This window comes from Magnolia sinica, chromosome 6 (genome assembly GCF_029962835.1).
Source record: "Magnolia sinica isolate HGM2019 chromosome 6, MsV1, whole genome shotgun sequence".
Taxonomy (NCBI): domain Eukaryota; kingdom Viridiplantae; phylum Streptophyta; class Magnoliopsida; order Magnoliales; family Magnoliaceae; genus Magnolia; species Magnolia sinica.
Genome location: NC_080578.1, coordinates 18,752,985 through 18,769,503, shown reverse-complemented (window position 1 = coordinate 18,769,503; position 16,519 = coordinate 18,752,985). Strand labels below are relative to the sequence as shown.

At 40.7% G+C, this 16,519-nt stretch overlaps 2 protein-coding genes across 2 annotated transcripts; one reads left to right on the top strand and one right to left on the bottom strand.

Moving 5' to 3' along the window:
• Positions 1-2,886: 2,886 nt before the first annotated feature.
• On the top strand, positions 2,887-6,414 carry LOC131249531 (cucumisin-like; the record flags this gene model as incomplete). The annotated part of the gene is made up of 7 exons (XM_058250337.1): positions 2,887-3,046; positions 3,291-3,393; positions 3,565-4,078; positions 4,336-4,658; positions 4,889-5,000; positions 5,121-5,334; positions 5,689-6,414. Coding segments are annotated over 7 exons (2,043 nt in total), but the record flags the coding sequence as incomplete, so codon positions are not given.
• A 1,164-nt stretch (positions 6,415-7,578) lies between these two features.
• On the bottom strand, positions 7,579-15,078 carry LOC131248461 (bifunctional dTDP-4-dehydrorhamnose 3,5-epimerase/dTDP-4-dehydrorhamnose reductase). Its single transcript, XM_058248734.1, has 2 exons — positions 14,521-15,078; positions 7,579-8,306 (listed from the first exon to the last, which is right to left on the bottom strand). The coding sequence occupies exons 1-2, from the start codon at positions 14,974-14,976 to the stop codon at positions 7,854-7,856; spliced, it is 909 nt and encodes a 302-aa protein (XP_058104717.1). The 5' UTR covers positions 14,977-15,078; the 3' UTR covers positions 7,579-7,853.
• Between the last annotated feature and the right edge of the window lie 1,441 nt (positions 15,079-16,519).

Below are 16,519 nucleotides of genomic sequence, written 5' to 3'. Positions count from 1 at the left end.
TCTATATCATCAAACCTATGATCATGGGTTATACAAAAATAAACTTTCAAGGTGATGTACACATCTTTGAAATGCAAGTGGGAACATTGTCGCAGGGAAGGACGTGACGAGGTGCATTATTGTCTTCCTTAGTCGATAACTACTTCTATTCCACACAGCTCTCCGGACTACTCACAGAGCTTCCTTGAATTCATAAGAAAATAAAACATGAATAATTCATAATATATTCGTAATAATTTTATTAATTATAGAAAACGTAATTACAACTCTTTAAATAATGAGCTCAACCCCAGTAATGAGTTGTAGACTTACACTCCAACTCAAATACCCTAAAAACGTGACTTACTATAAATAGTAAAATTATTATTTGTAGACATCCTCTATTTCCTCTAGACTTAGTAGTTTTTGGCTAAAAGTAACAAGTATCCAATTTAGCCAAACCATGTTGTTTTCCTAAGCTCTCTAAGCCCTTTCATTTTTGGCACGACTTTTACAACTCAAATGATCAAGAGTTTTAATCATACTAAAACTTACTATTTATAGTAAAAATGAAATTAAATGGGACTTTTGACCGTCAATCTGGTGGAATCTCGTAAATCTGGCATGTACAACCCGGCATAACTGACTTAAGTAGGATTCCCTACCCTAAAATCATATATGATATGTCGAAAAACTCATCCCAATTTGCGAGATACAACTGATTTAAGGTCCTGACTATCTGGATTATTTCCGCTTCTAATCAGGCTTTCTCTGGTCCATCTTTGCCATAAAAGTGTCCGCAACCCGCTCAACATCAAACATGCTAGTAATCAATCATGGAGTACATCCTTGTTTGCAAATACATGTAACACTAAAAGAATCGCATGTGGTTTAAAATGGATAACCACACACACACATATCCTTTCTCATGTAAAATGGTTTTAAAATATCTAATATGGATCATTGAATGTTCCCAATGTTCAAGTAGTAGATAATTTGATAGTTATCATGTATTTTGGACTCATTTTATATTGATGTGCATAATATTTCATGATATTACTCATTATTTTAGACATGATATTTCATTATATATTGCAAAATTTGTGGTACTGCAATATCTTTAATATAAATCAGATTATACTCCATGACTACCATTTTTCATTGATGTTATATTGATGCTATGAGTGACATGACCATTATTGCCATTCTCCTTTCATTTAAAACTACAGTAGATGATAAGTGTACCTAGTGATTTTGACCATACATAGATGTTCAGAATAGTGAGAGTATGTTTAATAAAATAAAATATATCTTGAGTGATGGACAAAGACTTGGCGTATTGAGTGGCCAAATAACCCTTGATCGATCATACTATAACAATAGGTGATGGGCAAACTAACCTCATGCCGGAGTATAAAATGAATTAGCTGATCATTAATTTATAATCATATGTGATGCACAAAATTAACCTCACACCATTAGATAAAATGAATTAATGGATCATTGATATATAACCATGGGTGATGGGCAAACTAACCTCACACCCTTAAAAAATAAAAATAATAAATAAAAATAAATAAATAAATAAATAAAGATTAATGAATCATTACTCAAAACATATTAGATGGTCAGGATGTTGATGCATGAAAGTACTGTGAGTATAGATGAATTAGAAAATGGGTTATATCATGTATAATGTAATGATGTAAAATACCATATGAAGCTAATAGCTCATGTATGGATCGTATGTATGCGAAAATTGAATGATGGTGGGCTGATTAAAATAAAGCAGAGCATATAAACTACGAATGATGAAAAGATTTCCTCGTATTATAGAATAAATGAGGTATCTTCTGACATCTACGAATGATGGAAAAAGGATCCTCGTACCATAGGATAAAAGAAATGGAATACTGTGTATAAAAAGAAAACTTTGTGAATAATTAAAATGAGAAAAAGTTATGACTGCCCGAGTAAATTAACCAATAGATTGATCACACCCTGATCCATAGCTCAACGGGCAGACTGAATGGAGATACCTTGTTTCAACACTTGAGGTCTTGGTATCGATCCCTAGCAGGGGTGGCTAACATGGAGTGTGTGTACTGACATGGGTGTGTACTAACAAGCTAACCCATATATATATATATATATATATAGTGGCCAAGTGGGATATGTTATCACACGTGTGTACAAGTGTGGGAGAAGTAACGGAATGAGGTTGTTTTCTCCGTGACAACGGACCTCAACCCCAAAGTATCCTAGGAGGGATATAAATATAGCAATATCTTGATATAAGGAGATTAATAAAAACACAAAATTAAGGAGTGTTTAAGTAAAACTCTAGTGTGAGGGCATAAACCATATGCCGCGGCGGTCCAACGACCAATGTCACATAAAGCCTCTTTGGACCATTCATCTTCGCACCAGCTTCTTTCAGTGTTGATCTCCACCGATCATTAACAGCGCGACCTTCAGAAAGAAGACGTATACACACAATGTGTAGTGCTCGTCACAACTTGTGTAACTGAGTACCTCCCAACATCCTGCTGGCAGGAATCCTAAAACGAGTTGTGAAATGGGATTATACCAACTTGCATTTTGAAATACCACATTTCAAAATGAATGTCAGGATTCTTGCCAATGATGGCAACTGGTCTTGTTTCTCAGTACAGACCAAAAGTAATGGGAGTTGCTCTTTTTCCACTTTTGAGATGCTTGAAATTGTATATGTGCAGTAGCTCCAAGGCCAAAGAGTCATTAGTGTATAGCTATGGGAAGAGTTTCAACGGATTTGCTGCCAAATTATCAGAGGAAGAAGTAGCCATGTTTTCAGGTGAGATGATAGCAATGAACGAATTCAATGAAGAGGATGCAATTGGGGATGAGAAAGAATGGTAATTTTAACTATTCGTTGTGATTACAGAGAAGGACAGAGTAGTTTCAGTGCTCCCTAACACCAAGTTGCAGCTCCACACCACGAGGTCATGGGAGTTCATGGGCTTACCACAGAATCGTTTTTACCTTCCACCTGAACGAGACATTATCGTGGGAGTGTTAGATACAGGTATATGCAGTACTTGAATTACTATATATGTTTTAATCCTTCAAGAAACTGATTTAAATCTAAATCTTATGATTAAAAATCAAGATTAGATGGGTATGTTTGGTTGCACCAAATTAGACTGATTAATCAGAAAATATCATGATAGTTCATGATGTTTAGTGCAACCAAACGCACCCTTCAGTATGATCAGAAACTAACATATGCACAGAGTGAAGTATCTTACGCATGTTTTTGGTGTCCATAGGAATCTGGCCTGAGTCCGAAAGCTTCAATGATGACGGGTTCAGTGCTCCTCCGGCAAAATGGAAAGGGATTTGCCAGACTGCAAGCAATTTCTCTTGCAACAAGTGATTTTACCCTCCCTCCCTCTCTCTCCACATGGTGATTTGGATCACCAAAGTTGGTCTGTACATATAAAATTCATTGGCCAAGTGAATGTGGATAGAATTTATATTCTCTTCAAGTTTTCTTCCTCATGTTGATTGTTTGATCTTTTAATAAAAATTTTGGATTTACAGCAAGCTCATCGGAGCCCGATACTACAACAGTGAGGACTTGTACGGTGTTAAGGAGTTCAAATCTCCGAGGGACTCGGAAGGACATGGGACCCATACTTCTTCCACAGCAGCGGGCCGAGATGTGGCTGGAGCAAGCTACCTTGGGTTAGCCCAAGGCATTGCAAGAGGTGGAGTCCCACAAGCAAGAATTGCTGTCTACAAAGTTTGCTGGTCGTCCGGATGTGCCATGGCTGATATATTGGCTGCTTTTGACGATGCGGTGGCAGATGGGGTCGACATCATATCACTTTCCGTTGGATCCGATTTCCCAGCACAGTACTTCGATGATCCCATTGCAATTGGAGCATTCCATGCGATGCAGCATGGGATCTTGACATCGAATTCTGCCGGAAACTCTGGCCCGAGACCAAGATCCGTCTCCAACATTGTACCTTGGACTTTGACGGTGGCCACAAGCACGATCGACCGGAAGTTTGTGTCCCAAGTGGTGCTTGGCAATGGACAGACCTTCACTGTAAGTCAACTGGATTACTCCATGGAATGCATATTGATAATTTCTGCAAATGTCAGTTAGAAATGCGCATTGCCTCACATTCAATCTGCAAAAATCAGCACAATCGTGTGGCTGAAATTGTCTAATAATGGGAATTTTGGCCTATGGTCCATCCTATTAGATGTTCTGATCATGATATATATGCATTGCCATGCATATGGTGGGGATGAAGTTTTCACTCTTATTTTGCCTGATATCATTTCCCTCTTTGCTGGCAGGGAAATGCCATCAATCCATTTGACCTCAATGGTACGTCATTCCCGTTGATCTATGGAGGATCCGCTCCAAATGTATCGGCCGGTGTTTCTGCTGATTTTTCAAGATCCTGTCGTACTGGATCTCTTAATTCATACAAAGTGCAAGGGAAGATTGTCTTCTGTTACGACTTCGAGGATGGTCACGGGGTCATTGAGGCCCATGGATTAGGTAACATCATGGCTGACAGTGCACACTCTGATTTTGCCATCTCCTATCCATTGCCGAGTACACTTCTCAATATAGAAGATGGGGAAAAAGTATTGGACTACATTCAAACTACTGAGTAAGCACCCAAATCATATCTGTTTTAGGGGGGATATTAGAAGCAGATTTTTCTTTTCATTTTTTATTAGGCTGCGTTTGGATATTGAATCTAATTTAATTGCGACCCTATTCATTATGAGTTAAAATGGTGTCGTGCCACTTTGGAATGAATCATGATTCATTTTGATTTTGCATCCAAACAAACCATTACCCTTTGGATCTTCTAAACACGAAACTGCATGGTTTCAGCAACCCCATCGGAACAATCCTTGCCAGTGATACATGGAAAGATGCATCTGCTCCCCGCGTCATCTCCTTCTCTTCCAGAGGACCCAACCCATTGACGCCAGACATTCTCAAGGTAATGTGGATTATTGCATGCTTCCCTTGATTGGTGTTGTTTGGAGAAGCTTCTAATATGGTAAACTTTGGTGTTGTTTGGAGAAGCTTCTAATATGGTAAACTTTGGATTAATGGACAGCCAGATGTGACAGCCCCCGGCGTAGACATCCTTGCCGCTTGGTCACCGGTGGCGCCTCCTTCCATCTACCATGAAGATACCACCAGAGTCAAGTACAACATAATCTCGGGCACCTCAATGTCTTGCCCACATGCCAGCGGTGCTGCCGCCTTTGTCAAAGCTGCTTATCCTGACTGGTCCCCCACCGCGATAAAATCCGCACTCATGACTACAGGTGATCTTCTAAATGACTCCCTCTTTCCCATGTGTTTCGGGCCATCCATCAAGGGGGTTGAACTGTGCTCGGAAAATCGAGCTGGCATGATCATCAGGTGCACGCCTGTGTGAAAGAAATGAATGATTAGAGGAAACCATGCACCCCACCTGACAATTGAACTTGCCTGATTTTCGGACCAGACCATACGCACAGTGGGGCCCACCTGATGAACAGCCTGGTTCTCACACAAATATACATGCCACTAAGATTCAACATCCTACTTCCCTAGTAGTCATAGCAGAGTTCATTGTACAAGTTCATTTTGTTTTACTAATGAACCACTTCCACCCACTGCCATTTCATCATCCACAGCTTACGTCATGGATGCTAGGAAGAACAAAGATGCGGAATTCGCTTACGGATCTGGCCACATCAACCCCTTGGGAGCCATAGATCCCGGACTAGTATATGATGCATCCGAGAAAGACTATGTCGAATTCCTATGCAATTTGGGCTACAACAGCTCTACATTGAGGCTTGTGACTGGCGATTCAAGCACATGCTCCGGCAACCGCACAGGCAATGCTTGGGACCTCAACTACCCATCCTTTGCACTGTCCATACCAGATGGCCAATCCATCAAGGGCACCTTCCAGAGGAGAGTAACCAACGTTGGGTCTCCAAACTCAACCTATTACGCAACTGTCTATGCACCATCCCTCCTCCAAGTGTTTGTCGAACCATCCGTCCTTTCTTTCTCATCCAAGGGTGAGACAAAATCGTTTACGGTTAAGGTAAGCGGAGGTGTCATTGCGCAGCAGCCCATAATTTCTGGTTACATTGCATGGAAGGACGGCGTTCACGTCGTAAGAAGCCCGCTGGTGGTTTACACTGTACTTCCTAATGATCCAATTCCTATTGGTAAAGCTCCTGGCTCTTTTGAAAGCCCCCCCATGCGTCATAGGAATGGTATCTTTGGGCACATTTAGTGAATGGATGCATAGAAGGTAGTAATGGGGTATCATTTCAGATGATTCACCATGTTTGTACTGTTTCTTTTCCTGCAATGATAGTGAAATAATACAATTGCCAGATTGCATTTGGCAATGAAATGTATCATTTTTTATTTCTAATTCAATGTGGAATGAAGTTCCTTCTGCTTATGGTGTTTCATGGTTTGTTTAAATGAGAGATTATTCTGTGCGAAATCACTCCCCACAGATATGATTTGATCAATAGACAGTTGAAAGCATAGAGTAGCCAAAGCATTACATTCGAGTTCACTATTCAAAAGGTTAGGATGATTTGTGGGGAGAGATTTTGCACAGCATCCATGGAGGGCCCATCTCTAGAACGATTACCCATATAATCACCTCAAGTGGAGCTAAAACCCCAAATCATGCATCTGCAGTGTAAGCTGTCATTCCTGGTTCACTAAACATTCGATCTTTTTCCCATTCAAAAAGTGGTGTCTGCTGCCTTACTCTCGGATATATAAATTTAAAAATACTAATAGTTAAGTGGTCGTTATCTTTGGTAGGGGTTGTGGGTTTGTTTCCCTATTCAACTTTTGCAATTTTAAAAAACCTAGCCCAAAATTCATGGTTGGACCAGAATCCATCCATGAATGTTAACTAGGTCCCTGGTTCCTTGTGAAATAGAAAAAATACAAAAGTCAAGCTCATAACCTCTACACACAAACCAAACGCCCTATGCTTACGTGTAATTGATTTACTAAATCCTTAGGGCCGGTTTGCCTACCCCCTATTTTTCTCTACAATTCCACTCATCCATCAACTAGTGATCCATGTACAGAATCCAAACTGTCCATGGATCGTGTCCTGTGGTGAAGAAATGATCCCCCCATTATCAGGCCCATCCAGAATGCAGCTGGGTCACACCAGAACTGTTCATCCTTGACAGTCTACCTTGCCAACAGGCGTTGACAGTTATAATATTGTATGTTTTGGCAGTAAAATGAGTTAAATCCATTTTTTGACTTTTAAGCAAACATGCCCTTATATATTTTGAGTATTATAGAAAAGGGATATTGGAAAAGGTGGTCACAGTTATTAGTGGTTGGGCTGGTGGCAAGACCAAATAGCTTGTGCATGTTTTAAAAGACTAAAGCTAGCCAAAGGTGGTCAGTCCCATACGCAAATTCCATACATTTTTTCACTAGAAAACTAAAGTGGAAAGTACAATGCTACATGGCCAGAGTGCTGCCACTGAGCCTTTTCAGAGATACCCAATACACATATATCAGCAACGAACAAGAATCCATCTTAAATAATATATATATGAGCAAATCAGTCCTTCAAGATGATAGAACAAGTTCTATAGCAGGAATTTAAATTCTTTTTAAAAAAAGAAGGAAGAAGAACAAAACCCACCAAAAAACTAACTTATTGATAAACAAAGCAGATAAAATGCCAAACATGCGCCACCTTGAATGACGGATGCAAGAAGATATATGGTTCTGTACTCCCATCACCAGGAGCTCACTCGAGAAATAGAACATAAAACCAATAAGTAACTCATGCTGTAGAGGTCTTCTGATTAGGCTTGAATACATACTTTATGAGGGACTCCTTGATGGGCAGAAGCTCGGGGAACTGCTTGTTTAATTTGGTAGCATCTAGTTCGTTGTTGCTCCTTGGGGCGACGATTACCTTCGCCTGCTCCTCCAGCGTGAAGTTCTTCCAACAGAAGCTGGGGTCAATGTAGTCACGGTACATCTCCAGGATCTCGTTATGGCTGACCACGCCGGGATTGGTGAAGTTCCAAATCCCGGTGAGATTCCGCTTCGCCATCTCGATGGAGATTGGGAGGAGCTCGTCCAAGATTGTCATCGAGTTGGGGATGTTGACCACTTTCTCGTATCGAGTGATTTTTGTGATGAAGTTACGTGGGTTCGATAGATCTGATGAGATGGGCATCCTGACACGGAGGGTGCAGACATTCTCATAGTTCTTGAGCAGATCTTCCACCTGTTGATAAGAAATGACCATCAGGAGAAGTCCACTAAGGTTCCGATTTCAGAGAACCAATGATGCTTGAAAACAGGGATGGCAAAAAAACACCAAAATCAACAATGCTATGTCAAACTAGAAAATAAGAATACATTTTCAGTTTACAAATGCATGCCATGGTGTCGTTGCAGAACTGTAAAACTTCTGCACTAAGGTGACAATAAAGGAAGGCAACATTCAGCAACATGATGGGAGATGGTCAAAAGCTTACTCCATTGGGGATGAGATTGAGATAGCCACCAAGTGTTATATCCAATGGCTATTTTCCAACGAAGAAAAGGAGCTATTTTCCTGTTTACTCTTTCTAGTTTCAGTTCAGGCCTTGACACCATGTGTACCATGTGGCCACTTAATTTGTTTCTTTTTTCAATAATTAACAGAAAATCTTGTTGACCATTAAAAAAAAAGAAAAAAAAGAAATAAGGAATGAAGTAGAGACAATGGATAGGAAAGGTAGCCCTATACATAATGGCAACTTCCACACTCCCTCAACTAGGGATCGGAAAAATCTCATTCGTCTCTCTTTAAGGCATTGGTAAAACAGAAGTATTCATTTAGAAGGCAATTCCCAATCCAGTCAACTAAGAGTAAAAGTCTCCATAGCTCGACGGCTTGTGAAGATGTACACTCAGTTGCATTTTGTGAATGCACCTCCTTGGAGCTCCAACTCACACCTTAGTTGAATCAATTATACCTGCCAGTCCTGAAAAACATTTTGATCTCCCCCCTGTGATTTGTGGACACTCTAACCAAAACTGGAGATAAAGTTGCCACATGAGATACAATCCATGTGTTCCAACCAAGGTCTAAAATGGGTGTAGCAGATAATGTAACATTCACCACTGATACAGCCCCATATTGCCCTGTATTAGGCTGTTTTGGGCTGATACAGATCGAAACAGCCATGTCACTCATGGAGGATACCAGTATGCATTGGGTGGGCTGATACAGACCGAAACAGCCATATCGCTCATGGACGATACCAGTATGCATTGGGCAAACACACCAGTTTCAGGCAATACTTTCAACCATGGTTCCATCTAATGATCGGCCTCCCCTTATTCCCATTATCTTCCATCCTATCTCCAATTCCTTCAATATCAGAAATCATTACAGCTTGAAATGCCCCCTATTAGGACCCAATGAACCCACCGTAACTTACTCCTCAGAAGCACAAAAATAATGAATGATTTGTGTTGAGGGTCAAATATTGTATATTAGACCCCAGTTATTACCGGATTTTACGAGCATGATACCGTTTAACGCCCTAATTTAATCGTGTTTATAATACAAGGTGATTTTAGGAGCTTGGACTGGAAATGGGTACTAAAAGCATGGATTTAACGCTCATAAATCACCCAGGCAAGGGGCGAACCCCAGGGGACCAAGAACAAAGAATTTGCACGCTGGAGATCCGAGAAAATCACGTCACTCATTAAACGGGCCTGAAAACCGTCTAGAATTCAAGATCACAGGATTCCCACCATCCGTTCGGCTCGAAACTTTATATCTGGCTTGAGGACCCTAAATTAACCGTACATGTTGAATTTCAACCATTGGATCCTTGTAAAACTGGCCCAACGGACAGATCAACCCATAAATCTCTGATTTGGGGCCCACCTGATCTCTGGATATGCTTCAATTTTGGTCTCAACCCCTTAAACTGGGTGTTAAACGAATGGATGGAGCGGATTTCTCATATACATCACAGTGGACCCCACATACGGTGTGAGAGTGCACAGGCGGTGCACTCTCGCTATACACCGAACCAAGAGTCCGGTCAACAGAGAGTTGACCCGACTCTTCTCCAAGCTTCTTCCTTTTACACCAGCGGACAGACAGCGTCCGACCGTTTTTGGGCAGTGGGGCCCACCCATCATCCATTTAGACGATCAGGACCGTCCATTGCGTCCAGAGGGGGGGCACAACCCTCGCCTAGCTTTCCTTTTGGTCCCATGCACGTACGGACACGCAGATCACCGTCAAACGCAAGATGAACGACGAGTTGAGTTGATTCAGTGGGCCACGCCAGACCCTACCAAAACCACCCCTTACCAAATGGTTTTTCGCTAGGAATTCAATGGACAGGGTGGATTTCATCAAAAACATCACTGTGGGGCCCACCGATCATCACAGCGTCGTTTTTTTTGCAAGTCATGCGTCCGAGAAATCCGGACATTCCGGGCCATTCGAGGAGCATAGTCAGGGTCGGATGCATGATCCGGACCATTCAAACGTTAGAATAGGGGGTCCTGACCCCAACTATGGAATCAGAATAGACGGCATTGATGGTTCTTTTCTTCCAAAAATCAATTCAAATGCAGGTTGTTCTTCTTTTGCGCAAAACAGAGTTGTCCAGTTGGTTTTTCTGGAATTAACATGCGTAAAGAAGGTCGGTGACCGACCTATCATCCTTTTGCTGCCTATAAAAGGAGGTTGGATTCCACGCAGCGGGGGATCATCTAGACGTGTGAAGTGGAACGTGAGCAAAGGTTGGGATGCAGAGAAGCCAAGGTCGGCTGTGGAGGCATCCAGAACGTGGAGCGGCTCTGGAGTTTTTCTTCCCTTTTCTTTCTTAATTCTATTTTATCTTATGTCTTTAAGATATCTAGCTTAATCTTGACCATGATTGGATAAACCTCTTAGCTAGGGCTAAGAGGTGAAGCTTGTAGCGTGATGGGTTGTGCTTATGGCTTGGATTCATGTTTTAATTGAACTCTCTTTTGATTCTAGTTTGATTAATAGGAATGCTTTCAATTTTTAATGGTTTGTTGTGACTTAAATTACAATGGATCTACGATAGCTTTGAGCATGTTCTTAGCAGTATAGGGTTTGTGAATTTGGGAACCCTATTGCTCACCATCATCTCCTGGGCATGGTTGGATGATGGAATCCTTCCTAACATTCATACATCTCTCAGATCGGCTGTAGATTGGTTTAATTCTGTTGTTCACCTTGTCTCATGGGCATGGTTTGGTGATGGAATCCATTCTAATTTACATTCGTCTTATCTCTAGAAAACTAGATCAATAGAAGTTCAGATTCGATTTTCATGATTATATTTTCCAACTGAATGAAGATGGGACTCGAAGGCCAGTTGAGTTCATGACTCAAGCGTAGATCTCGCTGATCTCTACAAGTGGATCCTTGGCACCCTGGTTTCCTACCTTTGATTTCTCTAACTTTTAGTTTCCTATTTCACCATTATATCCTCATATTCACTTGATTTAGATTTCATCTTATTCTAGTTCTAGTTCTGGTTATTTTCAGATTACGTACAAGGTTCAGTCCCTATGGATTTGACCTCGGTCTTACCGAGATTATTACTACATCACAACCCTATACTTGGGGTGTGAACAATTTGATTGCTATTGCTAGTCAAATATCAATCCACGTGATTTGATGGTCCAATTTAGATCACTTCAAAGAAATCGTATGAAGTTGTAATTTCATTTCCTTGTTTGAGTAGCCCAGGTCAGCTTCCCCAGGGAATTAAGCAAGTTGCAGTCAATTTGTTTCCAAAATAGAGTCATACCCATGTGTGTGTGCGTGTGTGTGTGTGTAAATTAAATAAATAAATAACTATAGCTTAAACTTTGAACTTGTTTTCCTGGAATATTTGGCAAATTTTACAAAAGGCCGAATCTTACTTTGGGTTACTGCTCTACTTCCTTCAACTTCTCTTCAATTTGGGACTGTTTTAGAAACTTACACTAGATACCCAGAGATCCTTTTCCCCTCACAAGTAACTATGTTTCTCACTTTCCATTACCTATTCATGTTTCATGTACAGTTCCCCACATCCTGTTCTAGACTCGCTAACTATGCTTTAGACACTCAGGCTTTAGACACTCCCCGAGTGTTTCACTTCTTTACAATATCAAGTCACTTAGCCCACTGATGAAAGTGAATAGAGTCCATCATATTGGTAAATCTTGAGCCAAGTTCAAGTCCATGGAAAGCTTCACGAAATGTCACAAGTCTCAAGTGCATAGGTTAGTTCTCTGTAAAACAGGTAGAAGAAACTCACATGCATCTTGTACAATTGGTGATGAATAAACTAGTGCATCAGCCGGCACAGGAAAACAAAAGGCAACATTTCTATTAGTTAATGGATCAGATTTAGATCGTAGACTACACAAAAATGAAGCCTCAAATTCACTATTAAGTTATTAACTTTTCAAAGTAAAAAGGGTTAGTGCCTTATTATTCTAGGATCATAAGAATGGATTCCCAAGTTCATCCTGACACAGGTAACTAGTCTGCATACTCCACACTCACAACCATGGAGATCTTTAAGCTGAGTAGATGGTTTAATCTACATGTAAACCTTCATTTTGGTTGGTGAGCGGGCAACTGTACAACCATGAGTTCAATGGATCTCAATCAGTACTAATGGATAGAATTATGACGCAAGGAAGGACATGATGAGGTTGATCACCGTCTTGGCATCTTCCTTAGGGTTAACTACTCTGAGTCCACTGGGCTTCTCTGGAATTCTCACAGAGATTCCTCGAATCCACGAGGAGAAATAGAAATAAAATCTAATAAATTCAAAATTAGCTTGATTGATGATAAAAACGAATTTACAACCCTTTAAATAGTGATACCAAACCTAGGAAGAAGTTTCAAAATCAAAATCCAACTAAAACTCCCTAAAATTCGTGAAATATTATAAATAGTAAACTTACTATTTATGGACAGTCATGATTCTTATTATAAATAGTAAACTTCATGGTTTTCGGGCAAAAATAGTAAGTGTCCTATTTGGCCTAACCACATTACTCTCCTAAAATTTCTAAGCCCTTTTCATGTTGGACACAACTCCTAAAGCTCAAAGGATCAAGAGTTATGACAGAACTAAAAGTTACTATAAATAGTAAAAATGGAATTAAAAAGGATTTTCGATTGTCGATCTGATGGAATCTCGCAAATTCGGCGTGGGCAACCCGGCGTAGCGGGTTGGTTGGCTAAAGTAGCTTCTCCTACCCCAAAATCATATATGGGACGTCGGATAACTCATTCCGGTTTGCAAGATAGGCCTGTTTTAGGGTTCTAACAGTCCTGATCACTTCCGCCTCCGATTGGGCTTCTTTGGTCCATCTTGGACATGAAAGTGTCCATGACCTGCTCTACATCAATTTAGGACTACACAAATCTACAAAATACACAAATCAAAGATTATCCTAATCTACCCTAGCACTAATTACTCCTCCAAGTTGACCCACTAAATCTTTTCCTTTATTTGATGCGCATGCCACGGTTAGGGAGGGTTGCTAGTTGCACAAGAGTCCCCATTGGAATACATGGATAGCTCATCCACCCATCGCATAACCTATACGGGCCACAATCCGAAAATTAGGCCAATCAAACTATCTTAACAGTTACGTTCGGGGATGGAAATGATCACTGCAATTTCTAGGTTATTTCCCAATCAAGTGATTAGGATCATCTGACCAACCTAATTTTGGGAAACGGCCCCTAAAATTGTGGGGCACTATGGAAGATAGACCAGATCTTGCACAACTTCTCCATGTGTCCCCATAACTCCTTGCAACTACAAAAAGAACAGAGTTGCCAGTATAAAAGAATGAATTCACTTCTAGCTTACAAGCTAACAGTTTCAAAAGTCGCTTATCCTGCCTATGAACAACTAGCCATTGATCATTTACATTTAAGATGAAATTTAGAAAAACAGGTCACTAATCACTACCAACAAAACTTATTCACAGCTGACAAGAAGCAGACAAAATGATATACATTACTAGCAAGATGAAATGGTGGATGTATGCATGCATGTATGTATGTATGTAAGTATAGTAAAAGTCTACTCTCCACATTCACCACCAAGTTAAACACAACAGCAGCATTTATGCTTCAAGTATTCACACATCAGATCTATGCATGAATACATCTCATTTAAGTAGATTTCCTCTCAGAATTCAAATTACGCAAGACATTCTAGTGAAATTCAAAAGGCAAAAAACAAATGGAGCGTAAAATACCATCTCCAAGATCTAGATCTACGCGTTTCTTAAACAGGGGAAGACAATCTACAACCAAATCAGATCCAAAAAAAAAAAAGAGTAAAAATCGCAATTCACACTATCTCACGTGTCAGATGCTGAAAAGAATTGCAGAACAAATCATAACCGTTGGATCTGGAAATTACCATGGCCTTGGTCTTAGAGTAGAAGGAACCGATGAAATTGGGGGAATCTTCCTCCTTGAATCCGATCCCCGACCCAAGCGGATGCTTGTCGTCGTACTCAAAGATGCAGCCGGTAGCGTAGTTAATCAAGATAAGGCCTTTCTCTCTGCAGAGGTCGGCCAGGGTGAGGGTGCCGACGACGTTTGTACGGATCGTCTCCACCTTGTGCGACTCGCACCAGTCCACGTTCGGCCGGCCGGTGACACCGGCGGCATTGAAAACGTGGCTCGGCTGGACGGCGGCGATGTCGGCTTCCAGCTGGGAGCGGTTCTCCAGACGGCCGGATCCGTACGTGTAGTCGATGCTCTGCGCTTCGCAGAGCTTGCCGAGGAGGCCCCCTATCCAGCCCGTACGACCGTAGATGAGAAATTTCAGAGGGGGAGAGGGCAAAGACGAGCCGTTCGATGCGTGCCCCATTACAGAGAGAGAGAGAGAGAGAGAGAGAGAGAGAGAGAGTATAAGAAGAAGGTGAGGAGGAGAGTTGGGAGATAGGGAAATGCGGGCTCACGAATTTTGGACAGAGACGGTGGTTTTGTCCGGTGGACTCGATTTTTTTTTTTGGAGGGGCTTGTATGATACTCTGGCAGCGTATGATGCTTGATACACAGGCGCTGAAAATTATACACTTGGCACAAATTATTTAAAATTAAACCGACCAAATTGTGGACCCACTATCCATAAGTTACCGTCTCATGATTCGGTTGGTTTTGAATAATTGTAACTTCAGATTCCTGAACATTTTTTTGATGAAACATGACCATTGGATAATGTTCAGTTTGACACAGTACATGTGCCGGATCTTTTAAGTTTAGATACATCTTAACTGGGATCCGTAATTTGGACGGTTTATGTTTTATCAATTATATTCTAGTTGCGAAATTTCTAGTAATTTCTCAGTGCCTGTGTATCATCAATCGTGGTCTGCCAGAGTATCTCTCATTCACTGGGTTAGTTTCGGACAATTACCATTCAATCGACTGCTAGTCTGACCGCTTTTTTAAGTTGTGGTGTCTCATCAATTGTGGGCATACATCTACGAGATCGTCCAAATCGTAGGTCACGTGGATCTTTGGTAGGTCCGAATGATTCTAACCGTTTGTGATGATAAATGGATGGTTGGAAACAGATGATCGATAGCCAAAATTTAGAAAAAAATCTGATGGTTAAGTTCATTTGAAGGTTCTGAGTGCATGGATTCGCTCCATCGTAATGGCACCATGGTTTTAAATGGTCTAGATTTTCTTAAATGAATGACGCATGTACGATGGTTGAGATGCCATGACTTAAAAAAGAAGTGGTGAACTCTCACCGCTGTCTAGTTTTTTCACTTTTTTTGTTATGCTCTGCGACAGTTTGTTATATGTTGTGCACCACACACCACGCCTATAAGCGGAAGGCATGTAAGTCAATCCAAACCGTTCAAATCATGTGCCTCTGTTTTGATGGAGTACAACCTAACAATTACAATTTCTGCCAGATTAACGATCGAAATTATGTAATAAATGCATAAGCGGATTGGCTTGTGTACGACACACCAGCTATATAGCTAGTGTATTGACGTCAGCAAATTCTGTGAGTCCCATTATAAGGTATGTGTTATATCCAAACCGTCCATCCATTTTGCAAGCTTATCTTAAGGTTTGTGCCAAAAAATGATACAGATCTAAAGATCAAAAGCACCACACTGCAAAAAACAGTGTAAGATTGAGCGGCTACCATTGAAACCCTCTTGGAGGTCACAGAAACTTCGAATCAATATGAAATTTGTTTTTTCTCTTCATCCATGTATTTTTCACATTATTAATAGATTGAATGAAAAACAATTATTATGGTAAAAATTATTATCCTCATTACTATTTTTAGTGTGGCCAAGTTAAGTTTTGGGTATGATTATTTTTTTCTAGTGCTCTAAAATAATCTCAAAAAGTAAATGCATGATATGGATAAAATAAACACATCA

Coding starts and splice junctions, on each gene's coding strand:
- LOC131248461 (XM_058248734.1), bottom strand. CDS start 14,976: ATGGGGCACGCATCGAACGGCTCGTCTTTGCCCTCTCCCCCTCTGAAA. Junction 8,307..14,520: donor ACTCTAAGACCAAGGCCATG/GTAATTTCCAGA, acceptor TCTTATCAACAG/GTGGAAGATCTGCTCAAGAA.